General features: G+C 34.5%; 1 protein-coding gene across 4 annotated transcripts; it reads left to right on the top strand.

Annotated features, from left to right (window-relative positions):
• The first annotated feature begins 556 nt into the window (after positions 1 to 556).
• Positions 557 to 26,059, top strand: LOC110821247 (ARM repeat superfamily protein). Of its 4 annotated transcripts, none has more exons than XM_022051020.2 (22): positions 557 to 709; positions 877 to 919; positions 1,095 to 1,251; positions 3,207 to 3,281; positions 4,402 to 4,517; positions 4,879 to 4,993; positions 5,313 to 5,441; positions 8,790 to 8,837; positions 9,023 to 9,219; positions 9,306 to 9,502; positions 9,584 to 9,891; positions 11,645 to 11,794; positions 11,890 to 12,231; positions 12,331 to 12,477; positions 13,192 to 13,267; positions 20,537 to 20,661; positions 20,778 to 20,978; positions 21,069 to 21,209; positions 21,287 to 21,415; positions 23,064 to 23,270; positions 25,538 to 25,720; positions 25,826 to 26,059. In XM_022051020.2, the coding sequence occupies exons 3-21, from the start codon at positions 1,117 to 1,119 to the stop codon at positions 25,688 to 25,690; spliced, it is 2,991 nt and encodes a 996-aa protein (XP_021906712.1). In that variant the 5' UTR covers positions 557 to 709; positions 877 to 919; positions 1,095 to 1,116; the 3' UTR covers positions 25,691 to 25,720; positions 25,826 to 26,059. The 4 variants fall into 4 exon arrangements, with proteins under 4 accessions (XP_021906712.1, XP_021906711.1, XP_021906710.1 ...); XM_022051019.2 differs by having other exon boundaries at positions 1,090 to 1,251; positions 25,538 to 25,710; XM_022051018.2 differs by having other exon boundaries at positions 1,090 to 1,251.
• The last annotated feature ends 453 nt before the right edge of the window (positions 26,060 to 26,512 follow it).

Below are 26,512 nucleotides of genomic sequence, written 5' to 3'. Positions count from 1 at the left end.
AAAATATACTGACGTTTTATTAATGAATAAATGTCAAAAGAAAATTATAGTATTCAATTTTTATTATGCAATACAGCTATACTCATGATGCGGGACTAATTATGGCGTATATCCCAATTAACAAGGTCAAAATGATTATCAAATCAAATATATAAAAATTATTGGTGTACATTTTTATGAAGTATTGAAATGATTAGTAAAGATAAAACAGGGTGATCCAAAAGTCAAAAGATAAATTATCGGAGGATATTTTCGTCATTAAAAAAGATTTATCCCACAAATCTCGGAACCGTTTGGACCTGAGTTCACCCCCTAACGACTGGGTTATTTTCTCTTACTCGTCAAATTCCGCTAAACCTTACTGTCTGTCACGTATGATGTATCACGGTACCATTAGTAACAAGGCATGCCTGGACCCACCTTGGAAAACTCGACCACCTCATTTTTTTTAATCATATGATCCAACGATGGGAAAGCGCCGTGACCAAACGCCTAATAAACTCTGCGTCATTTTAGCGCATAATAGGCTTTGTTTATGATCTGAATTTATTTATTTATTTTTGAGAAAAATTATAATTGTACAAGTAATTAGAATTTAGCAATTAACAGAGGCTTTCCAAATATTTATGGTTAAGAAGAGAAAAAAAGGAAAGAACTAGCCTGGGGGAGATGCCAAGCCTCTTCGCCCCCAACTTGGCATTGTTTTGAGGTAAATGTTGATTTAAATTAATATAGTTTTGAGTAATTTTCAGACTAATATGTATATATATGTGTATATATATAGTGAAAATGGCATAGAAATGTAATCAGACTCACTTCGTGTTGTTTGGAAAACTGTAATCAAACGGTTAATTGTCTGAATCTGTTGACTTCCAGGCTCTTTCAGATCGCGATCTCATGAATTAGATTGTATCACAAGGTAGAGTTTCCTGTGAATTTAATCGTTTGGAGGCTTTCGATTTTTTTTTTTTTAAATTTTTTGGTGTCAATCTAACGCGTTAACCTGATTTTTATTTGAACTGACGAGGAAATGGAGAATAGTTTGTTAAATTTTCTTTTGTTTTTTTCCGTAATTATCTTGGATTGCAGAGCAGAGGGTTGAATTTCCATTAGGCAATGGGGATTATGTCGCGACGGGTTTTACCCGTCTGCGGTAACCTCTGCTTCTTTTGTCCTTCACTGCGTGCAAGGTCAAGACAGCCAGTGAAACGTTACAAGAAGTTACTTGCTGACATATTCCCCCGTAATCAGGTGAATCTAACTATTGCTATGTGTTACCGTGCTTGAAATTGTGCATGTTTCGTGCATTAGCTCGTTGATATTGGATGAACATTTGGTTGGCTTAGGGGTATGGTATTGTACCGAGTACTGTGAGCTTCTGGGGTTGGCGCTTGCTGATTTGTTGTCCTTGAGCATAATTCAACCTAGGGTTTATGATGGTTGACAATTCTTTTATTATGTCACAGAATTTTTAGACTCACTTGAGATATCAAAATAATCTCTAGTTTTCACTTTCGAAGTTATTTATGTTTATGCGTAGGTACATGTAAGATGGTGTTCATGTTTTGAAGCTATTTATGTTTATGCATAGATACATGTAAGGTGGTGTTCATATTGTAATAGCCACAAGAAAAAAAAAAAAAATCAGTATTACATAAAACACTTAAAATAATAATTTTTTTTTTTCAAACTGATTATATATCTTTGCTTTTATTTTTCTAATATAGCTCTTATTTTTGATTACCATACATTCATAAAGTATTTATTTGTATAATTTATATGAATTTATAGATGAAAACTAGAAAATGTTTTTGTGTATCAAATAGAATCTAGACTTTCTATTTTTCTTAAAAATGTTTTTGCTGCACAATGTTATCAAGTCAAGTTATGAATTAGTATTATTGAATTTCAATTTAATTTTGGTTATGATCTGTGATTTTATCTTCATAATAGAAGGCTCTTCTGTGATTTAAGGCATCCATGTCCAAATCATGAAAGTCTGTAATGTAAGATTCTGCTGTAAGGATCATGATTGCTACGACTGTTGATGTGAAGGCTAGAGAAATTATTGTAGTTAGTAAATTTTTCTTAAGAAGCTGATAGGAGCTTTTTTACGAAATTTAAGCATCTTAGGGAGGATTGGGCGAGTTGGTGTTTATGCCGTACTAGTTAAATGTGTTGGGAAATAATTTCTTAGAAGGTTGTTTTTGAGGAAAGTTGAGTGTCAGTTATCTAAAACGTAAAAGCTACTGTGCTCAGCTAATCATAATGCAAGTCTAATCTTTGATGTAAAATTGTCCAAAAGGGGCATAGTGATAAAAATGACAATTGATTAACAATTAGTGACATTCTTATTTTTTGTGGATCTTCATTTGATATATGTATTAATCATTAGTAATATCTGGACAGTTCTTTATTTATTTGATTTATTTCTTAAGTTTAATTAATTTGAGTAATTTATCATATATGGGTAGTGGTATACTGTTGTTTGAAATGGGAATCTATTAAACTGATGAATTAGTTAAGATTAGAGTAAAAGGAAAATCATTAATATTTAGTTGTTAAGAAGAACATATATTTTAGAGGTATTTCTTTTAACTTTTGTATTTTTGTTTATGAAAAGCCAAATTTGGCTTTAAATTTTAATTGAAAGCACTTATTTAGAAGTGTTCGGCCACTAAAAAGCTCTAGTCAAAAGTTTCAGTTGATAGCTCTTATTGTTTGTTAAAATAATATTGAGACGAAAAAAGAATATTATATGCAGGCAGGCCATGGGGGGAGGGGCAGGGGGTTGGAGAGTGCTGTAATCCATTTTGAAGACTCGTTTGGAACAGATTATCCTCTCCAAATAAGGGAGGATGATCCTTGAACAAAACACACATGGTTCAGAACCCATAATCTCTAATTCTACCAAAGAAGTTGTAAATATCCCAAAAAACAATTTTGTTTTTTTCTTCTCAAATCATTCAGTGGATAGATAAAAGTGGAGTGGGACTCTCTTCTTTCTCAGGCACTCTTAGTTGTCAATATGTGTAAAATCTGCTTTATCTTTAGTGCTTTTGGTCTTTTATTCTTGGAACCAAGTGAAGACTGATTCTGACATCCCCTTATTCCACTTTTTCACTTGTTCAAAAAGAGTGAGGTAAGGGTTTGGAAAAGGGAGTATCTGATATACTGATATTCTCAATATTCTCCTGTTCTGGCAGGATGCTGAACCGAATGATAGGAAAATTGGAAAGCTTTGTGAATATGCTTCAAAGAACCCCTTACGAATTCCTAAGGCAAGTTTAATTATTTTTTTGGTTTCATTAATTTCCATTTCTCATTGAAAGGGCATTTGAGTGTGTTTGGTAATGAAAACATTTTCCATTCCTCAGCTTTTGTTCTTAAACCTGTATTTTTTGCTTAAAAAATTCATTAAGAACATATCCAGTTTATGGAATGTTAAAGCATTTTTTCAGAATATGACAAATAGAAAAGATTTTCATTGAGATTTGTCTCTTCATGCATACAGAACAGGTTTCGTAATTTTGAAAAGGATTTTTCGTTTGTCCTAGAATACATGGAAAATCATGTCTTGTATGTCTTATATGTATTTGGAAAATAAGAAGAAAAAAGATAGTATCAGCCCAACTTATTTTCTTCCTGAAAAGAAACATTTTTCAGATTTTCATGGATAGGGTTATACGCTTCAACTAAGTCTCAGTTTGAGCACAGCTTTTAGCTACGCCTTTTGCGTTGGAAAGACACTTTTGAAATCAAACGGATAAATGTAAAATATTTTTGGCAACAATTAAAGTCAACATCTTTTTTAAAAAATAGTTAAAAATTTACGCTTAAAATTTCAAAAGCCAGTTTCATTAAACACAAAAACTTTGTTCTTTTAAAGTGAAAATACTTTTTACAGTTATTTCTATGTAACACCAAATAATTTGAGTAAAAACACTTTTAGTTTAAAGATATTTTAACAGCACTTTTAGAACTTACAACACAAGTTACAACCTGTCCAAACGCCTATTAAATTATTAAAATACACTCTTGCATTTGTTTCCATAAGTTTGAATTGAACTTGGCAACTTCCAAACGAGCATTTTATTCATTTAATATTGATAAGAAAATATTGAGATCATGAGTCATGCTTCTACACTGTTTTATGACTATTTGAGCTATTCTGAAATTTAGAATATCAGTCTTCTTCTTAGAATGATTCTATTCGTTACTGGAAACATGATGAACTATTGTGGTTTTGCAACTTGGTGCTAATACGAATGAGTTTTGGATTTAATCAATAGATTTGACCCTTTATTTTGTGGTTTCTACTCTTCCTGTGAAATGTGCCATTTTGGTTTAACTTGTACTGTAATCTGATGTTTATGACCTTTTAATATTTGTTTTGCACAGATTACGAATTATCTAGAACATAAATGTTACAAGGAGTTACGAAATCAGAACTTTGGATCTGTGAAAGTTGTGTTGTGCGTTTATAGGAAATTGCTTTCAGCATGCAAAGAGCAAATGTGAGTTTGTTTTACTTCTAATGCTTTGAAATGATAAATTTTCTTTTCCATTTTCATGTTGGGGAAGTTTATGCTTATTACTTTTGGGATGAATATTCTTTTATATATTTATTATCTTAAGAAAGAAGACAGAGAAAATTTTATACTCTGAAAATACTCTTTGAAGTGTAGAATATGTTCTTTAGTTACTCTAAAGGGAGACAAACTGGCGCTGTTCACTCTCTCCTCTGTTTTGGTTGGAGAAGTTCATTTGTTTATTTATTTATTTTTTCATTTGATTGATTTTCTTTTTGTTCTTTTCAACTATGTTAGCAATCTTTTACACATCAAACCTTCTGCTGAAGCTCTATAATGCTTGCAGGCCGCTGTTTGCTAATAGTTTATTAGGCATTATTCGCTCTCTTTTAGAGCAAACTCGACAGGATGAAATGAGGATTCTGGGATGCAGTAGTCTTGTTGATTTTATAAGCAACCAGGTAGGTAAAAGTTAGTAATCTGAACTTTTTTAGGAGTGATATTGACGAGATTTTACTAATAGCATGACTAAGAAAAGTTTATGCACCTAGAAAGTGCTCATTTGATTTTTCTGCTTAAAGATTTCATTTCTCCATTGGGATTGAATGACGCTGTAGTTCTGGAAGCGGACAATCCATTGTGAAAGGGGCACCTAGTGATGACATATCAGTGGCTTGAGAAAGACCTTCATAATGCTCCCTAGTTGCTTCATATACTATTCTTTTCTAATTACTTATGTTGCATGTGAAAGAATGCTAATATATTAAAATCAAATTTTAGATGGATAGTTCATACATGTTTAACTTAGAAGGCCTCATCCCTAAGCTGTGTCAAGTGGCTCAAGAAGTTGGAGATGATGAAAGAGCTCTCTTCTTACGTTCAGCAGGAATGCGAGCTCTGGCATACATGGTATGTTTCCTTTACAAAGTCTAAATGTTCATCCAAACAACATTAATCAGAGGCCTACATATGCAAGCCTGCCTTAGAAGTATTACGTAACAACAAGAGTCTGAAATTATTGTCAAAATCTTCTACTTATACTCGTTTTTCCTTCTTGAATACTTGATCATTTTGATACTTCTAATATTTTGGTTGCTCTATTCCCTGGCTTTCTCAAGCATGATTGTCTGGGGTGCTTTACATGACTGCTGACAGGAGATTATCATTATATTGCTACTGTATGTATGCCTTTTAGAATGGATGTACAGGAAAAGTTCAAGTGTCTCCTTTTTTGTTGCTTAAGGCTTAGTTGAGTTGTCCTTAGACTATAATGTCAGTTAGTGGTGATTATAACTCTTTTATTATGGTTGGGTTTTGGCTACATCAGTACAGGTTAAAAATATTTTTAGTTCTTCTTTTCTTTCTATTTTATCTCCACCAATCAGCTCATCTCTAAAACATTTTGTGGTTTGTAAGAGGTCCTCTCATATATCATTTTGTTTTAAAATCATATCTCCGCATTACTTATTCAGTTTTATATGCTCAGCAGATATCCTCTCGAGCTTAGTTTAAGTTCTCATCAGGTCCATTGTTGGAAAGATGTTCTAAATTGATTTCTACAAAGATAAATTGTACTAAATTGCCATTAGATCTCTATAGAGTACACTAGAAATGTGGCCTTCCAGTTCAGCTTTGACTTTTGATTCTACATATGCCTCCTTGATTTTAAGTTAAACTCCGCTCAAGTCACTGGTCAATCCTGTTAATTCACACTTCATGTTACAATTTAAAGCAAATAATATTAAACCAATACCTAAGCACCTAAATTTCTTTTTGTAACTTGATTTTCTGTGACAGGAAAGATTCAAAACCCTTCCAGAGTCCGTCCAGCTAAATCTTCCTATGTGCCTCTAACATTCAGAGATAAAATTTTTTGTCCTTGCCATGAAGATTCAGTATTTGCATAAATACAACATGTTTGTGTCCTGATTCAAAAGAAAGAATGGTGGCCATACAGCGATACCTCTTTCACAGTTTCCTTAATTAGTCCACCAACATAGATCTCATAGTTTGTTTCCATTTTTCTAATAAGAACATAGGTACTAATAGAAAGAGGGAAAGCTAGGATAATCAAGATGGGGAAGATAAGACAAAACATTATGAAAAAATAGTAATCCAGTTCCTATGCAAAGTGGATATTTGACCATCCTGAACCACATCTTGATAGTTTTAGCCAACATCAAGCTGCCATGTGTCCCAAGCTAAAGATGACAGATAATGTATCTATTATTTTGCAACAACAAACATCCTTGCAGAACTTTTCAATGGAAATAGGGTTGGGGCTAATTTTAAAACTTTGATGACCAAATCTTTCTTGATCCACCCTGGCCAGTGTTGTTCAGGATGTGGCTCCATTGACTATTCTAGGTGGTCAACTAATGATTTTGAGACTATGTTTTTAAAGCTGCCATGACCAATAATCAATTGTTGTGCTTTCTACTTGATGGCAAAACATGCCAAATGAAATATCTGATATTTTTGGGAGTTTTTCTCTTGTAACAGAATGAACTTCTGTTACTAAATAAATAAGCTTGGTAACTTGCTTCTTTAACAAATAATCCATCACTACTTGATGCAAAAGGCAAGAAATAAGGACCTTCCCCGACTCAATGTACTTGGCACTCGTGCCTGTTGGCATTGAGTGAGTATTTTTGTGGAATTTTAGTTTTAGCTCCAAAAATAGATTTGTGATTCCATTGCTACCACCTCCGTGATTTGCAGTATCTATTATTTGTATAGGAGCTGTTGCAACTTGCTTATCCTTTTCAGAGTTTACATTTGATGAGGGTTGAGACAGATTTTCTTGTGATGGATTGTCAGATTTCATTATATTTTGGCCATGAGAGCCATATTACAGGCTCCATCAACTGTCCACCCATTTTCTCACTGAATTTGTTTTTGGATGGAAAAGTTCAAGCCACATATATATTGTGCCACCGGACTTATATTTTAGATAAGCCACACTGTCATAGAAACTTGTAAAAGTTTTTTTTTTAAATAACAAACTTGTAAAAGTTTTCTACTGTATTCATCAAATTTCTAGTATGAGAAAAGTCTAATATTGTTGAAATGACATGATCACAATCCACCCGGGGGGGGGGGGGTAAAATTGTACTTTTAAGCAACCTTTTTCATATTGGGACCAAGTTGCTTGGGCCTATGGGTACCTTTCAGTGCTTTTGATGATTGGTTTGTATCTGATCCTACCAAGGAAGCATTTGTTGACTTTTATAGTCAATCAGCCTATCTCTTTTAGTTTTGATATGTCCATGATGTCAAAGGACTCTGCTACCTTGAAGACCCGATCAAGAAGAGGCCTAATACTAAAACCAGGAAAAAGGTGATTCCGAAAGTTCCACTAAAATGAGGAAGTCAACTTTAGGATTGATGCTCTAATTTTTGTTTAGTGTATATTTGTTAGATCTTGCATCCTCCAGTCCAAATCCTGGCATTAACCCTGCCTTAAGGAGTCACCTATAGTAGTTTGTGTTGTCCTATCTCTTTGCTTCAACATGGTATTTTTTATATTAGTCAAACAACAAGAGTCAATAATGCGACTCTTCTTGGTTGTTTGTTGTGTTTTCACTTCTTCCATCTCTGGATCAGCTTCATCTATTAGTGCTTCCACATAAAAGTGCTGCCTTAAAGTTTTTCAGAAACAAGAGCTTTGTGAATGTGGCCTTCACGCATGTAACAAGCATGCTTTGCACTTAAATAATTGTGGAATAGAGGAGTATAGCAGTTATATGTCTTCCTAATCAAATTTATTTCTTGATTGGTTGGCTTTACCTTACCTTGAATTACTCACAACTTTATTGGCTGAAGAATCTCTCTCTTTCTCTCTCTCATAAATGGGAAAGAGAAAAAAACTGGTTCACAGCTTCTTCCACGTAAGTCTTTAACCTGCTTGACTGGACTAAGAATCTTTTGAATTTGACTTCAATTTCAATAAATTTCTTGTCATAATATACTGTAGTTGTTTTGTTATTTCAAAAAAATATACTGTAGTTGGTTTACATCTATTTGACTTTAGATCAGGTCCAAGTTCTCCTTACATTCAGTCTGTCTTCCTTATTTCAGTTGCTCTAAACTATTTCCCTTTTAGGCTCTTTATATATACTACTTTTGGTGCTTCTTTATCTACTAGTTGTTTAATTTTTTTTTTTTTAAATTCTCTTCAAAATATTAATTGTCCATGACAGGATTCATGCTACTTTAGTCTCTGCTGATACGTTGTTGCCACTATCTTATGCATAGGTGTCATTCATGGGTGAGCAATCTCATATTTCAATGGACTTTGATGCCGTGAGTTGTCCACCTCTCTGTCAGCTTTTCTTACCGATTTTTCTGTTGGCCCACTGAATCTATGTGTGAATTTTCCAACCTTTTCTCATTCTCTAATGTTGGAGAACAAAGAAAAGATAAGCACAACATTTATTGGCTATTGACATTAATTTTGATTTTACCTTATTTTTTTCATTCTGGAATAGATTATATCAGCTACTTTAGAGAACTATGTGGATTGCATGTTGAATCTAGAGACTGCAAAGGAAGATAGACGATCTTTTCAAACTGAGAACCAAGGGGTGTGTAAAGAAAGAGATAATGGCTCATTTTTCCCACATATTATTAAAAAGGTTCCTTCTATTCCAAATCTATCGACCATCTCTGAATCTGACTCCACAGTGTAAGTTTTCATTTTGATCGTGTATTTTGTGTATATTTATTATGGTGGGAAGTTTTTATGTTGAATATTGTCTGCTATTCAAACAGGGATACCTCAAAGAGCCCCTCTTACTGGTCGAGAGTTTGCTTATGCAATATGGCCAGATTGTCCAAGGAAGCTACGACAGTGCGTCGCATTCTCGAACCTCTTTTTCATACTTTTGATGCTGAAAATTATTGGTGTCCAGAAAAAGGAGTTGCTTGTTCTGTTCTACAATATTTGCAGTCTCTTTTGGAGGAATCAGGTTACACACTTGTCATTTAGTTTTCCGATCCTTGTTATATTGTTCTTTTCATGACTATTTGGTTTATATAATTTATTTTAGATGTTTCAACACCAGGAGAGAGCTCTCATTTACTACTATCCATTTTGGTCAAGCACTTGGATCATAAAACCATCAGCAAACAGCCTCTTCTACAAATCAATATTGTGGATGTCACAGCACAACTGGCAGGAAACACAAAGCAGCATGCTTCAGTTGCAATTACTGCTGCAATAACAGACTTAATAAAGCATTTGCGGAAATGCCTGCAAAGTTCAGCTGAATTGGGTGATACTGGGGAGGGAGTGAATAAATGGAACACAGAGCTTCAGTCTAGCTTAGAGAACTGCATCTCACAATTCTCAAATAAGGTTTGTAAATGTTTCTTCAGTTAATATACATTTTGTTTTCATTTGGAAACAATATTAGTTGGAAAAATTGATTTCTGAATGGTATCGAGGGGGTACCAACACGAAAACAAAATGATATGCACAAGAAAAAAACTAATTTCCATTACATCTTATTTACACAAGACTTCCTTTCTAAAACAACAATTATCAAATGAACTTCTCACCCCTTGATTTGTTCTTCTATTTTTTCGGTCCTTATTATCCAAAAGATTGCCGCTAGACTCAAACCAATGGCTGTCCTCTTCTTAGAGGTCTAGATGCCTCCCCAAGCCCTCGATAGAGATGACCTCCATCAAATTCAGCCTCAAAGGAAGCTCCAAATTCCTCCTTTTTTATTAGAAAAGAGGATATTATTAAGACAGAAGGAGGAAACCAAGAGGAAGATATCCTCCTACCAAATGGAAATAAGAAACAAAATACAAAACAAGGAATATGGAGCAGAAAGCATTATTAACAAGTATCCAAATTCCTTTGCATAGTAGACAAAGGCAACCCTGCTAAAGAAAAGGTGTTAATCCATAAAGAAGGCCCCACAAGAAAAAAGGTGTTAACCCCTAAAGAGGCCATGCATATCGTCCTATTCCAAATAAAATTAGTAGGATTGACACATAAGTAGAATATCCTTGCATTATGCTATGGCCATAGAAACCAACACCTAGGAAGGGGTTCCCCTGCTTAAACATTCTGTGCTCACTCTTTAGACAACCCCTCAAATTGGCAGAGGAAAACACCTCAAGAGTGGAAGAACAAACTCATCATTTCTCAAAAAGTGCAAACAACTCATTATGTAGCTGCAAAGCCACCTCAAAACCAAGAATAACTGCCTTCTTGTCTTTGATGCCTGTGAGCATCACAAAAATGATAGGGGAGTTTGCTATATCTGGTTGATGCATCTGAAGCAAATTCTATTTAAATTATTAGGGAAATAACTATATTCCAAATCCTTGAAATTTGCTAAAATACTTTAGAAGTATGAGTTCATTTTGTTTTTTTGTAAAAAAAAGTGTGAATTAAAGTCATGTATTTGTGTATGTTATATTTATGGTTAGAGGGAAAAATGAAAAAGTAAACTAGAAAACTTTTCCTTTGAGTAAAATAGGGTAAAAGAAAAGGATGAAAACAAACCTTTCTTTAGGCTCAATTTGGTTCCCGAAAGATTATTTCCCCCATTTTCCCATGTTTGGTTGGTATAAAAATAAAGACCGAGTTATGTTTTTTGTTATGTCCTTTTTTTTTCTTTGAGACTCTTGTGTTTTCCAAATACAATTATATCATCTTGTAACATCTTAATGTGATTTATGCATATGTGATGATATTTATCATTTATGTAATGAATCTCTCCAGAAAAAAATGATAATTCTGAAAAATGCCAATCAATATGAAAATTAATGTTCTTAAAAGATTCATTAAACAGATATCTTTTTCATTAAAATTTAACTATTAAACTTAGTATTTTCTTACCCTCAAATAGCCTTGATGTATGGTAATTGTCCTTCGATTCCTGAACTTTTGGCCTTTACTGAGCTTCTTATATCCTGCCAATCACTCTTTCATTGTTATAAATATGAAAAGAAGCAAAAGCTAATCAAATCCAAAGAAGCATAGTATCTCTCTGCTATTTGGTGAGATGTTCTAGCAAAGCTGGTTTTTTCTCATCTCTCTCTGTATTTATGTCTTCATTATTGCGACTACATGGTATTCTTGTAATTAGCAGGTTGGTGATGTGGGGCCTATTCTTGATATGATTGCTATGGTGCTAGAGAATATTTCAACTAATACCATTGTTGCAAGAACAACAATTTCTGCTGTGCATCGGACAGTGCAGATTATTTCTTGCATCCCTAACATATCATATCACAAGAAGGCAAGTGAACTTGCTTATCACGTGAAGTTGTGCTGCATGCTTAGATACCAGAAAAGCCATCTAACATTCTCCGTTTCACTTATATTCTCTTTCAGGCGTTTCCTGATGCATTGTTTCATCAGTTGCTTCTAGCCATGGCACACCCTGATCATGAAACTAGAGTTGGGGCACATAGTGTTTTCTCCATTGTGCTTATGCCATCATTGCTTTCGCCTTGGTCAGACCAGAATAAGAAACCATCAGAAGCTGTTCCTACTAAGGTAAGGAGTGGGAGTTTCTCCTTTCAGGATGAAGATAATGCTAAACAAGAACACATTGATGGAGAACTGAGAGAAGAAGGAAATCAAATATCAGATACGAGTCTGAGAAAATTTAAGGCATCTCATTCTCGTGGTCAGTCATTTAGCTTCCAGCATGCTTTGACTGATGGCAAAAGAGTACAGAACTCAAACTTGATACTGCTTAGTTTTTTGTTATAGAATCTTTATTATAAGTAATTACTTTCTTTTCTTACCCATTGAAATTTATTTTGGCAGATAACTTCACTTCGATTGAGTAGTCATCAAGTGAGCCTCATACTTTCATCAATATGGGTTCAGGCAACATCTGTGGAAAATACCCCTGCAAATTTTGAGGCTATGGCCCACACTTATAATATTGCTTTACTTTATACCCGAACTAAGGTGTGTCATGCTCATAATATTTGCTATAATTGGTTCTATTTGCCAAAAATTATTTATCCCCTTTCTAAGTGTTGCCTTAACTTAAATGTGATTTCTGACTTGGCTTTCCACTATCTTCTAACATAAATCCAGATCAAGCAGTGCTGATTTTTCTTTAATGTATAATGTAAAGTGAATAGGATATTTGGCTTGTTAGACATTAGGAAAGCTACATATGCTCCTAATGTTTTGACCTCCCTCATAGATTGGCTTAGTTCTTCTTATGAATATCTGCTGTAGTGGGCTTATATCCAAGAGGGTATGGCCCATATACAAGAGAATGTTTAGGTATTACCAAGATAGAACAAAATATCTATGAGGTTCCTTAGATCTTTTCCTTTGCTGAGAGGTGACATTAAACAAAATACATAAAATTAACTTCTCTACTCCTTCACCTCTCTTCTGATGTTGACACCAGATGGCTACTAGAAATTTTCTTACCAGAAAGAAACACTTCTCCTATTTCATCTTCGTCCTATATTTCTTTCTCTATATGCAGAGGAATTGGGAGGCAATTTTGCATTGATTTATGTTTCATTTTTCCCCTCTTTAAGGTGGTCATTTAGAAGATGTCTTATCATCAATATTGTATCTCTTTCTCCAATGACCAATAATATTTGTTTTCTTGTTAAAAAAATAAAAAATGAAAATAATGGTTAATTTTGTCAATCACAGACATCCAGTCACCTGGCTCTAGTTCGGTGTTTTCAGTTGGCATTCTCACTTCGAAGAGTCTCTCTGGATCAAGATGGTAATTTTTGTTCTATGATAACTCGCTTTCTCTGTCTTTCTCTTTATTGTTTGTTTGAAGAACAAAGGTAGTAATATATTTAGTGATGCAACTGAAAGTTAAATCTTTTATCTTTACACCTTACACTAAGTGCACAGGCAGCTGGATAATCTTGATGGTTCATCTGCCTGAGTCCCCACATTAAGATAGGATGTGCTGTAAAGTGGTGAACTATAGCTAAACTAATGGGGATAATTGGCCTATTGAAATTTCAGAAAAAGATTAGATTTATGTGTAAGTTTTGAACATGGGTGGCACCCTTTTGGCTCCCTGTTACTGCATTATCTCTTTTGCTCTTGAAAAAATAATCGTGACAATCTGATAATTTCATATTATGTCCCACTAAAAATTTGAAGATCCCAAGTTATCATGTAAATTCTTCCATTAGTACTTTGAGTGAGGACACTTTCTTTGGGATAGATTGATGTTTTTAAGTTCTTTATCTGCCAACACTCATTGCTTTTTGGGAATTTCTGCTACCTGTCTTGGAAAAGGGATTCTTTTTTTTTTTAGAAAAAAAAAATCTTAGAAAGAGGATTGGATTGTTCCATCTACTGATATTTCAACATCTATTTCCTTTTTTTTTTCTCTGTGTTAGGAGGATGTCTTGCTCTCCGTTCTTGTAATTTTCATCAATAGAGCCACTTATAAAAAATCTATTAAACTGCTCTCTCTCTCTCCCTCTCTCTCTGACTTGCAAAATTTTCTAAGACAGTTGCATCAGATGATGTTTTATGATTTCCTTTTGAAAAGCTTAAGATAATAAAAGCTACCTTTACATTTCTCAACAAAGCAAATTGATTATAGAGGAGAATATCTCAATATTTAATAATGTTATTTGATATGCTAGTACTCTTATTATGTATACTCAACTTGCCTAAGAGTGGGCTTATTGGGATTAATATGGGGAGGGAATAGTTGAGCAAATAGCAGAATTGATAGGATGCACTGGACTAATCTGGCTCATCATATACTTAGGTGTCCAATTAGGGGGTTAACTCTAGGAGGATGATTTTTTGGGATGGAGTAATGAGTAAAGTGAACAGATTGTTGGAGTGTGGATAGAGGGTTGTTTTCACTAGGAGGTAGGATTATGTTTTTTTTCTAGTATATTTATCTTCCTTTTGTCATTGTTTAAGATAACTGTAGGGGTAGTAGAGAGAATATAGGAATGTAAGTGGCATTTTTACTGTGCGGGGAAGGATAATCAAGACCACTTAGGGAGTTGGGGGACTTGTTGTCTGTCCAAGTGTTCAAGGGGATTGGGTATAAGAATCTTAGATAAAAAAGTTATATCTATTTTGGCTGAATGTATTTGACGCTCTTTATGGGAACCAACTCTCTCTGGTATAGAGTGATCAACAACATCATGGGGGTTGGAGGGTTGGAGGGAATGCCATAATAGGATGATCCATATCTCATAGAAGTATTTTGTAAGCTATATTTCGGGTACGTCCATTTCCTATGCAACCTATCCAATAGTGAGACTCCTAATATGCTTAACCTCTTAATCCTGCTGAAGGCAGTTCATATTAATACACAGTCTGAGAACAGAATTTGGAATTTGGAACATTCGGATCTATATGCTTGTAAGTCTTTCTTTGATCACCTTATCAAACACTCATCCTCTGGCTAGCTCATTGTTGCCAAGGAATTTTTAGAAAGCTCTAGTGCCATCAAAGGTAATGGTGTTTGCATTGATGACCATTCATTAAAGGCTTAAAACTAAGGAGATGTTACAAATCCATTGGCCTAACCGAGTGTTGTCTCTAGATTTTTGTAGCATGTACTACAAAGGAGGGGAAACACATTCCCACTTACTTTTATATTGTGAGACAGCCTCCCAAATGTGGGCGTGAGTACTTGATCCATTCGGTATATGTTTGGTCATTCTTCCTAGACTAGAAAGTTTGTTTTCATGGGGAAGGTGTTAGGAGGTGGCAAAACTGAAGAAAACAAGGAGGGAAAGTTTGTGTGACGAGAAAAAATCCTCTGATTTTCTTCAATATTACATGAGTACAAATGTGCCAAATATATAGGCTTTTGGCCAAAACAAAAGACGGTTAAAAGATATTAACAAAAAGTTAAAAAATTAGTGGAGAGAGCACCCAGCTGTCCTAACAATACTAGCTGTCCTAACCACTTGAGAAAAGACTAAGCTGTCCCTAATATAAGTATACATGTATATATACATTCCTACATATGAACATTCTACACTCCTCAATTTAGGTTACATAAATGTTAAGTAACCCTAAATTGGATACAAGATTATTGAACTCCCTTTTTGGTAGTGTCTTGGTGAGTATGTCAGCTGTTTGTTGACTAGTCGGGATGTATAGGAGTGATACATCCGTACTTTCAATTTTTTCTCTAATGAAGTGACGATCAATCTCAACATGTTTAGTTATGTAATGGTGCACAAGATTCTTGGCCATGCTAATAGTTGATTGATTGTCACACCAAATTCTCATTGCAATAGGAGCAGACAATCTTAGTTCTGGTAGAATCTTTTTAAGTCATATTTCCTCACATATTACATGTGCAAGTGATCGTAATTCAGTTTCAGTGCTGCTTCTTGATTTCAAATTCTCTAACTAGAAAATCTTTCAGTTTCTGAATTTCTTTATTATGATTACCTGTAAGTATAATATCATCCACATAAATAATTAGTATAGCTCTCCTCCCTGTGATACAATGCTTGATAAGTAGGGTATGATTGGATTGATATTATTGATATCCCATATGTTTTAATGCCCTGGTGAATCTATCAAACCAAGTATTTGGAGATTGTTTGAGGCCATACAATGCCTTCTTTAATTTGTATATCTTTTGAGGATTCATTTTGAGTTCAAGTGGGACTTCTATGTACACTTCTTCCTCTAGAGCACCATTAAGAAAATTATTTTTTACATCAAGTTGATAGAGAAGCCAATCAAGATTAGATGCTAAAGAGAATAATACCCGAATTGTGTTGTGCTTTTACAACAAGAGCAAATATCTATTGATAGTCGATGCCATATGATTGGGTAAACCCTTTAGCAACAAGTCAAGTTTTGTAGCGGCTTACACTACTATCAGGATTGTACTTGGTGGTGAAGATCCACTTGCATCCACAGGAGCCTTCCCTGAAAGTAGATCAGATAATTCCCATGCCCCATTTTTCTCAAGGGCTGAAATTTCTTCTTGGATAGCAGCATTCCATTCAGGAATCTTGAGAGGTTCATGAATTGTTCTTGGTTCAGGAGGGATGCTATCAAACTTGCTCACAATTACATGATACTTCGAAGACAACTTGCCATAAGAGACATAATCTTGTATGGGATGCATAGTACAAGAAAGAACATTCTTTCGTAATGCAATAGGTAAACCAATATCATCAGTAGAGTCAGAAATCTCATTACCTGTGTTATTCTGGGTGCTTGGTTCAAGAGTTGAGTCATGACAGAGTATAAATAGTTCAAGTACTTTATCTTTATCTTAAGTTTTGTTCCTTCTTATATAGACACGTAGCGCACTAACTGCAAGTAATGTGTTATCAGTTTTTGTGATAGGTTCAAATTCTTTGGTGGTTTTAGGGACAAGATCTTTTTCTAAAGTTGTCAATAGAGTCTGTAGAGGAGGAATATTTACATCCCATAATTGATATTGCTGAGTTTCAGATATCTCCCCCTGAATATCAAGAGTGAGATAAAAAGGTTGGTTCTCAAAGAAAGTAACATTCATAGTGTTACAGAACCGGCGGGTTATTGGATAAAAACATTTGTAACCTTTTTGAGAATTAGAATACTCGACAAAAACACATTTGAGAGCTATAGGATCAAGTTTCTCTCTGAGGTGACTGTGAATGTGAACATAGGCAGAACAACCAAAGACTTTAAACGGAATTGTGTGAAGGATGTGCGATGTTGGGAAGGCTTGAAGTAGTGAATCATAAGGCATTTTAAACTTAAGGATACGGGAGGGCATTCTGTTGATCAGGTATGTGGTTGTGATGATAGCCTTTCCCCAAAAGTATTTGGAGACATTTGTGATAAACATGAGTGAGTGGGATACTTTAAGAATGTGCCTATTTTTCCTTTCGGCCGCACCATTTTGTTGAAGGATGTAGGGACAAGAACTTTGATGGACAATACATTGGCAAGAAAGGAATTTGCCTAGGTTGGATGAAAATATTCACATGCATTATCTGTTTTGAACATTTGTATTTTTGTTTGAAATTGGGTTTGAATTATATTGTTGAATTTTTGAAAGATTTTACCAATTCCATATTTTTCTTTCATCAGATAGACCCAGGTTATTATAATGTAATCATCAATAAAGGAGACAGCATTTTGTGCCAATAATATCTTTTATCCGTGCTGGTCCCCAGACATCACTATGAATCAATACAAAGGGTTTTGAGGGTTTGTAAGCAATACTGGGATATGAATTGTGAGTATGTTTAGAGAATTGACATACTTTACATTGAAATGAATTTGAATTTTTATTTTGAATAAAGTAGGAAATAGTTGTTTTAAGTACATATAGTTTGGATGTCTTAATCTATAATAGCATAATATAATAGATTCGTCAATATTATAACATCATACAGATACTGAATTAGCACATATTGCACTTGAAGTTTGTCCACTCGAATGTGAGATTTTGACTGGTAGAAGATAAAGTTCTGAGTCCTTAGCATTGACAATCATCGTCCCGGTGACCAAGTCCTGAAAAACACAAGAATCATTGTCAAATTTAACAATACAGTTCAAGTCGTTACAACCACACAGTTCAAGTCGTTACATAATTTGCTTACAGATATCAAATTTGGTGATATAGTGGTTGAGCCAAGTCCTGCAACTCTACAACTTGTTCCATCAGCAATTCTGATGGATGAGATTTTCTTACATTCACTATACCGATGAATGAGTGTAATGTCTCCGGTCATAGGATTGGACGCTCCTGAATAAATAATCCATATTTGTTTTTTCACAGAGTAAGCAGATAAACTGAGTAAGCAATTACCTCTCTGAGCAACGAAAGCATTACCGAGAATATCTTTTTGAGAAAACATTTGCATGACGGCCTCTAATTGGACTGGACTGAAGGGAGAGCTCTCGGTAGTACTGGCTGCAGGTGATAATTCTTCTGAAATTACCATGTTGCTCTGTGTGTCATTTTTGTAATTTTTCCTATTTGCTGGCTTGTCATGTAATTTCTAGCATTTATCCCTAATATGACCTGGTTTTTTGCAATAATCACACCAGTGTCTACCTTTCTTTCCTCTAGCTTTAGAAGTATGCCTGACGAAAGCAGAAGCGTGCTCGTGATTTTGGGCACCAGGCTGAGGTTCACTGAGCAGCAAGGGCAGAAGTTGTGTCCGTCGGGTTCGTACCAGAGTACCCAGTATGATCTTTCTACTCTCTTCTCGACAGACTTAAGAGAAAGCTTCTCTAAGATTCGGCAACGGCTTTGTACCCAGAATGGGATCACGAACCTCATCCAAGTTTTTATTGAGTCCCATCAAAAATTTGAAAAACCCTTTTGCGTTCAGTGTGAATTTTGAAGAGTTTTAACCCTTCGAGACAATTCCACGGGTGTTCCTCGAAGACGTCGAGTTGCTGCCAGTGCTGAGAGAGTGCATTGTAGTATTGTGTTACAGTGAGCTCCTCCTGTCACAGGTCGTGCAGCTGAGTCTCAATTTCGAAGGTGGCAGAGGTATTGTCTCGGCAGGAGTAAAACTCGCGTGCAGCCACCCAGATGTCGTGCGTGGTTTCATACAGCAATTTTTTTTTTTCAATTTCTGTCGTCATTGAGTTGACTAACCAAAATATTACTATATTATTTTCGGCCTTCCATGAACGAGCATTTGGATCATCCGCTGGTGGTTGAACAGTTTCTCCCGTAAGATATTCATCCCTGCTCTTTCCTCGAATGAACATGAGAACGGATGAAAACCTTTGAAGATAATTACTCTCATTCAGTCTGTGTCCAGTGACAAATGAAGGTGTCTGGTTAATGTGAGAATGGTTAATAGGTATTAGATTGAAGGAATCCAAGACATGATCAATGTGAGAGGAGTTTTGTTCGTCCATGGCTATTTCGGTTTGAGTTAGATGATGAAAGATTTTTGATCAGAATTGCCGCTCTGATGCCATGAAGAAAACAAGGAGGGAAGGTTAGTGTGACGAGGAAAAATCCTCTGATTTTCTTCAATATTACATGGGTTCAAATGTGCCAAATATATAGGCTTTTGGACAAGACAAAAAACGGTTAAAAGATGTTAACAAAAAGTTAAAAAATTAGTGGACAGAGCACCCAACTGTACTAACAATACCAGCTGTCCTAACCACTTGAGAAAAAACTAAGCTATTCTTAATGTAAGTATACATGTATATATACATTTCTACATATGAACATTCTACAAAAACCCTTGTGGAAAATGATCTTTTTAGCTGGATTAGGGATCATACGACTAGTGGAATCGCATGATATTTGGTGACCACTACTTGTTGTTCCAAGAATTATGGGAAAGTTTAACATTCTTGGCCACCTTATGGGCCAAAGCTTGTGAGAGTTATTCTGATATAGCCACCTCCGAACTTCGTTGGAATTGTGAGGCATTTTGTTCCTGCAGGCTGATTTTTTGTTTCGTGTTAGCTTTTTTCGTCTGTGTTCAATTTTTTTTTTGGCATTTGAAGAGGATATCTTATTTTCTGTGTATTCTTTTCATTCTATTCCTAATAATACTTCTTTTTCTATAAAACAAACGACATATAAGATTAAAAATTTTGATGTGTATTTTGCTGTCTGTACTAAGAAGAAAATGTGGATGCAGTCACTGCATTCTACATATTTACGCTTATTGAGGGATCTATTTTGTTGATATCTTGTTTTTAGGTTTTTTAAAGCCAACCAGCTCATAGGTAGGTTTATTTTTCCCCCTCTGATCACCTGTGATTACCAAGTTGTTTTCCACTCCATCTAGCACATACTTACTGAATTCTATCAAGCTTTTATGTAATGTATGAGGGGAGCATTCTAATGCCAAAGACATTCACTGCTTTCCATGGTTTACTTGATTATGTTGTTTCTTTTATTCCTAAATGCCCTAAAAAATTTGAAGGAAAATATCCTCTATGCTCTTTTTGTTCCTTGGGAACTGAAGCTAATCATGGAAATTCTTTTGAAACTGTTACTTTGGTGGATAAGACTTCTGATACGTTTTATCTTGCATGGTTATTGAAGGGGGTTTGCAGCCATCTCGTAGAAGATCTCTCTTCACCTTGGCGTCTTACATGCTTATTTTTTCAGCCAAGGCTGGCAATCTCCCAGGGCTAATTCCTATTGTTAAAGCATCATTGACCGATAATGTTAGTCTTCTTCTCACTCCAAATTCATCCTAAGTTGTTTGCTTTTGTGTAGAAAGAAATTTTCCCAGTTCAGCTTCCTCAAATGTTATATAGGCTTAATATTATCCTTCATGTAGGTTGATCCGTATCTTGAACTGGTTGAAGATGTCAGACTACAGGCAGTTGGTGTTGGGAGTGATACAAAGAACGTAGTGTATGGATCTGAGGAAGATGGCAGTGCTGCGTTGAAGTCTCTGTCAACAATAGAATCAGAGGACCGCCATTTGAAGGAAATTGTGATATCTCACTTTATGGCCAAATATGGAACGTTGTCAGAGGTGATATATCAGTTTATTTTTTGTGCTAATTTTGTTCAAAGAGCCCTTTTGTTGTAGGATTCACTTGCTTTCATGTATCTTCTATTCCAGGATGAGTTATTGAGCATAAGGAAGCAAATTCTTCAGGCCTTTTCACCTGATGATGCATATCCATTAGGTGGACCATTGTTCATGGAAACACCAAGGCCATGTTCTCCTCTTGCGCGAATGGAGTCCTTGGCTTTTGATGAGGTAAAATTTATCAACATAACATGCTATGACTAGCAATTTGTATGAGATAGTCTTATTACATTGGTGGTCTTTTTCAGGTGATGCCTTCAAATATTTTGACAGATGAAGAAGCTTTGCCTGAGTCTAGTGGAAGTCTGTCTGGCCGCAAAACATCATTGTCCATCAATACACTTGACATTTTAAGTGTCAATGAGCTTTTGGAATCAGTGAGATAAGACTTCCTTAGTATTTTATTCGCTTTTATTATAATTCTTCAACCTTTTCTTTTTCTCATTTTTGGTGGGAAGAAGGGGAAGACAAGCAATTTGGAAAGTTTAATGGCTAGGACAGGTTTGCCTGATCTCTTTCCCAATCCAAAACATTTCTTTATTGGGGCAGTGTTTGGAACAAATGACAAACTTTATTTGAAATCTAGTCTTAGTACAATTAGGAGATGATGATAATTTTATTTGAAGATGCTGAACAGTTCTCCAGTAGAATTAAAAATAATGAATTCTAAATTCCATCAATTTGATGAAATTTCTGAGATATATTACTTTAAAAATTCCACTTGAGATTCTGTAGAATGCTAATTGCTATCATTTTGGCTGAGATTTTCACCATCTATTAGTTAAATTAAAAATGAATTTTCAAATAAATTCCTCAAACAAAATTAATTTGTTCTAAAAATAGCCTTAAGTTTGTTAATTGTTTTCTGAGAGATGTTTTGACACTGAATTTACTTTAAGAGCTGATAATAATTTATAATAGATGGTTTTTTATATATCAGCGGAAGCCCTTGGCTGTTTGAATTATGTATGTCAAGCTGTGCATTCTGTATGAATAATGATTTTGATGAAATTATGATGTATGATAAGGAATGGATAGTAAAGAAACAGGTATTTAGGAGTTTGCATTTTTTTTTCTATTGCCTTGTTATGGATAGTAGAGAAACAAGTAGTTCGGGAAAATGTAAGATTCATTTAAATGGTAATAATGTTGTAACTGTGCCGAGTTTGAGATCCTGATGGCACTTATTATTAGAAATTTAACATTAAAGACTTTTTTATTTTAAATAAAAGTGTAGAAATGTATTATTCACAATGGTACAAAGGGGGTACCATCCATATGCATATTATTTACAAGTCAATAAGGTGATCAATGACATTTCCAAAATCGTCCATCCTATTAATTCCATGACCTAAAAGCATAGAGTCAAAAATGTAGATCCATCTATTTCTAATACTGCTCATCTCTCTCTCAATACCCACCCTCAAAAGTTTTAACATTTCTATCCTTCTACATAACCCAAAAGATGGAAAGAGGAATCAACAATAAATAGCATTTCTTTTTAGAAAAACCCACCCAAGCACACAACTCATTCCTATTAACATTAAAGACTCATGGGGTGAGATTATCTGAAAATACTGATTCTTCTTGGTTTCAAATTTGATGCCAAGCTTACTACGTGGACTGTCATCTCAAAAAAATAAAGAAAACATCTGAACTGTAAATATTTGTTACTAGGAGCTTGTGTTCATTAAAAAAACTGCAAATGAACTTGGGAATTCTATGGCATGTCTATGACCCTGTCAGACCATTATTCTTCTGGTCTGAGTTTAAGAACTAAACAAATGTTTAGCATTGGTATCGGATGAAAATGTGTGGCACTATCGTTACTGTTTAATCTGGAGAGCTGGCTTGTGAAGAACTGGGATTGGTCTTTTATAGTGTTCATGCCTTGACATTTTCCTTATTTTTCTTTTCTTTATTTATGAAATTCTGCTGCAGTCTTTATTATAAAGGGAAAAAAAAGAAAGGAAATTATGTGGGTGTCTCTCTTCAAAAATTTACATAGTTTTGCATGAAAATCAGGTTTTGGAAACCGCACGACAAGTTGCAAGCTTCCCTGTTTCCTCGGCGCCCATACCTTATGATGAAATGAAAAGTCAGTGTGAAGCACTTGTATCTTGTAAGCAGAAGAAGATGTCAGTGCTCCGGAGTTTCAAGCATCAACAGGAAGCCAAGGCAATAACCATCTCAGATGAAAATGAAAAGAAAGACATACCTTTACTGAACATGGTGAGTTACTTCATTTTATTGATACGAGGTGTCTAAGTCCAACTTCTTAAAGTACTAAAAGGTGCCCGAAATTTCCTGCCCTTAATGGTGAAAGAAAAAAATTCTCCCTGTGGGCATAAAACTTAGAGTATGTGATAGTTTGCCGTTTGTTGTAGATGTTGGCCTTTTTTCAGATTGACAACATTTGCCTTCTTTAATTAATCCAAAGTTGAATCAATTGATTTTACCTTTTACCTTTACATGTTTCACCAAAAATTTGAGTAAGAAGCTGAATATTATTTGTAGGTGATGCACATGTAGCGTTCCATTGGAACAGATTCTGGTCTATTAGGACATGCACAGGCTGAACTGATATTTTTTGAGTTTCCTAGTACTAGTCCCTTGTGGAGGGTTTGTATAGTTACAGAGATTTCTAACCCATTTTGTTGCATCAGAAACCTGGGGCTTGATGAGGACTCAACTAAGGTTTTTATATACATTAGTTGAGTTTTGATTTTTAGTTTCATTTTACTTGAGTAGAATTGGTTCATAACAAAGTGCAGGTGGTTTTTAGATATTGGTAGTAGGCTTTGCTGGATCTTGCAACTAAAGAACTTAGTATCCAGCTGGCAGGATATGCAAAGCAGTACAACATTGGGGAAAAAATTACAGGTTTTAGAAACAGAATGCAAGGAAAGGTGGTAGACAATTAAGAGGGGCAGTCATGGTGCACCAGAAAAACAATAATCACAGAGACAAGAAACTTTAGGGGACTAGGGGAATTTTCTCCTGCCATGGGTTTTATTTTTCCTTTTTTTTTCTTTTTTAATGATGAGGACATAAAACAGGCTCATTGGTTACATTGGGGAAATAACTTCATGGGTTTGTTGTCTTTCAAGTGAAGTTTATGGACGGTGTTCTTGTTTCCTTCCTTAGTACACGCCAGAATTTAAGGCTTGTTTAGTTGTAGAAAACTATTTTAAGTTTTTATGTTTTAAATTTATTCATGATTGATAGATAAAAATATGGTTGAAAAATGAAAATAAGTTTTAGAAAATGACAATGAAAATATGAAATGAGTTTGTAAATAGCTTGTTATTCATTTTAATCTAATCACATTTCACTATTATTTTTCATTTTTTTTTCATTTTCAATAACTTGAAATTCTTTGGTGTGTAACCATATACCAACTTAGAATGAAGCAGTTTTCCACAACTAAAAGTAGCATAAATTGTTTCCGATTCGGGTTCATTAGTAGTTACGCTTCATTATGGATGGTGAAGAACATTTGCATTTTTATTGATTACCATAGCTTCATCTTTTGTTATTCATTGTTCAAGTTGAAAGGCAGTTAGAAGTTTTTGTACATGATGTGAGAGCTGTGGGCCAATAATAACTTAATGAGTGACAGAGCTATGGTCACCGATGTTTCTTGTGCTAGAAGGAGAACAAATCCGCTTGCCATTCTTTTTGGTGCCCCCATACTAGAAGGCTGTTGGGTTATGTTCTCAACTTGCTAAATAGGTGGGTGGTTAGTGGTTCTGTCAGGGATGAAATATAGTCCTGAGGCAATATTGGTGTGACCAGGTCTAGAAACAAGCTTGTGTCCTTTATCCTCCTGCTGTCTTTTAGGTTACTTGGATAGATAGAAGTAGAAGAACCTTGCTGTTTTTCGGGTTATTTGAAAGGAAAGACGTTAGTATTCTCTCTCTCTCTCTCTCTCTCTAAGCTCCATGAGAGCAGTACGCTTCTGGAGTTGAGGCTCAGCTGTGAACATTTTTAGTAAAGGGCTCAGGTGCAGATATTAGCTCTTCTGGTTGTGTTAGAGATCACTCGATCCATCCCTTTGTATTTCATTTCAAAATCACTCTTCCTGATGGAAAAAACTAGGACTCATTGATATCTTGTCTCATTTAAATTTCAAAATATTATTTAACATTTAAATTCATACTAAAATAAAAATTTATCATTTTATAGAAGTGTATCTTCTGTTATCTGAACCTGAAACCTTTAGTATTAAGGTAATTGGTACCTTTTATACATGTGTTCTGACAAATTATTTTATTTTTTTCATAACCATTCATTAACTTAGATGGATAGATAGACAGATAGATTGATAACGTATATATATTATTTTTGAGATTGATAAGGGGGAGAGTCCTAGGGATAATTGCATGCAGATATTAATAGCATGCAATGATACTGGTAATAAAACTGTGCTTGAAGATAACTCTCTCCATTGTGCCTCCTATCATTGCTCATTATTTGCGTTTTATATTCTCTGTCAGAAATCGGAGATTTCAGAAGATAACTTGAAGTTGGTAACTAAGGAACAAGTTCTAAAGCAGGATCAGTTTATTTCCTGCTCACATGAACAACGTTCTTTCAGATTACCACCTTCAAGTCCTTACGACAAATTCCTGAAAGCGGCTGGATGCTGAAGAGTTAAAACTCATGTTTTGTATGTACATGTAAATATCATAGTTACATTTGTCTTCTTCTCTTTGATTTATAATCTATTCATTCTTTCCTGCCATTTTTATTTATCATAGCATTGATTATAAACCAATTTTCAGGTTCATTAGACTTCTTTTTATGCCAGTGCGAGAAGAAGATCAACGAGAAGGAAAAATGGATTTGGGTTTGTGTGCAGAAACAGGACTATTTCCAGCATTTTTTTTTAGCAATCTTTTATTTTTTTGTTTATTATTTTTAGGACTTAATTTCTGTGAATAATGAGTTCAGTGGTGATTAATTGTAAAATCATGTTGTCTATTCAAATATATATATATATATATAGAATTGTAACATCATGTTGTTCCAATATGAAGATTACCCCTCAAATTTTCTTTGTTTTGGGCATATGTAGAAAACCCATATATGATTATATACTGAGTTAATTTACTTATTGACAGGAACCATCATAATTGTGGTGGACAAATTTTTATATATGGTGTACGTAGAGCTGCATGTTGCATGACAATATGAAAATACCTAAATACCCTTATTCTACTCTTTTTTTTTATAGTCATCATTTTTTTTTTAAATAAACTTTGTAACTTTTTAATAATTAATACCATCAGTAACATTGTGCTGGTATCATTTTTCTTATAATTAAATTATAAATTACACATGTATTTTGATTTTATCGCAATATATATATATATATGTATGTATGTATGTATTCTTTTAAGATAACATATTATCATGTGATTTGATATAATCTTGAATTTTATTAGTTCCTTAAATTTGGTTTATATAAC

The sequence above is a fragment of the Carica papaya genome, chromosome 5 (genome assembly GCF_054855325.1).
Source record: "Carica papaya isolate Zhongbai chromosome 5, ASM5485532v1, whole genome shotgun sequence".
Classification (NCBI taxonomy): domain Eukaryota; kingdom Viridiplantae; phylum Streptophyta; class Magnoliopsida; order Brassicales; family Caricaceae; genus Carica; species Carica papaya.
This window is presented reverse-complemented; position numbering and strand designations above follow the sequence as displayed.

Excerpts from the sequence above, each read along its gene's own strand:
- LOC110821247 (XM_022051020.2), top strand. The coding sequence starts at position 1,117 with ATGGGGATTATGTCGCGACGGGTTTTACCCGTCTGCGGTAACCTCTGC. Across the intron at positions 12,478-13,191 it reads TACTTTATACCCGAACTAAG|ACATCCAGTCACCTGGCTCT; the intron begins GTGTGTCATGCT and ends TGTCAATCACAG. Across the intron at positions 13,268-20,536 it reads AGTCTCTCTGGATCAAGATG|GGGGTTTGCAGCCATCTCGT; the intron begins GTAATTTTTGTT and ends TGGTTATTGAAG.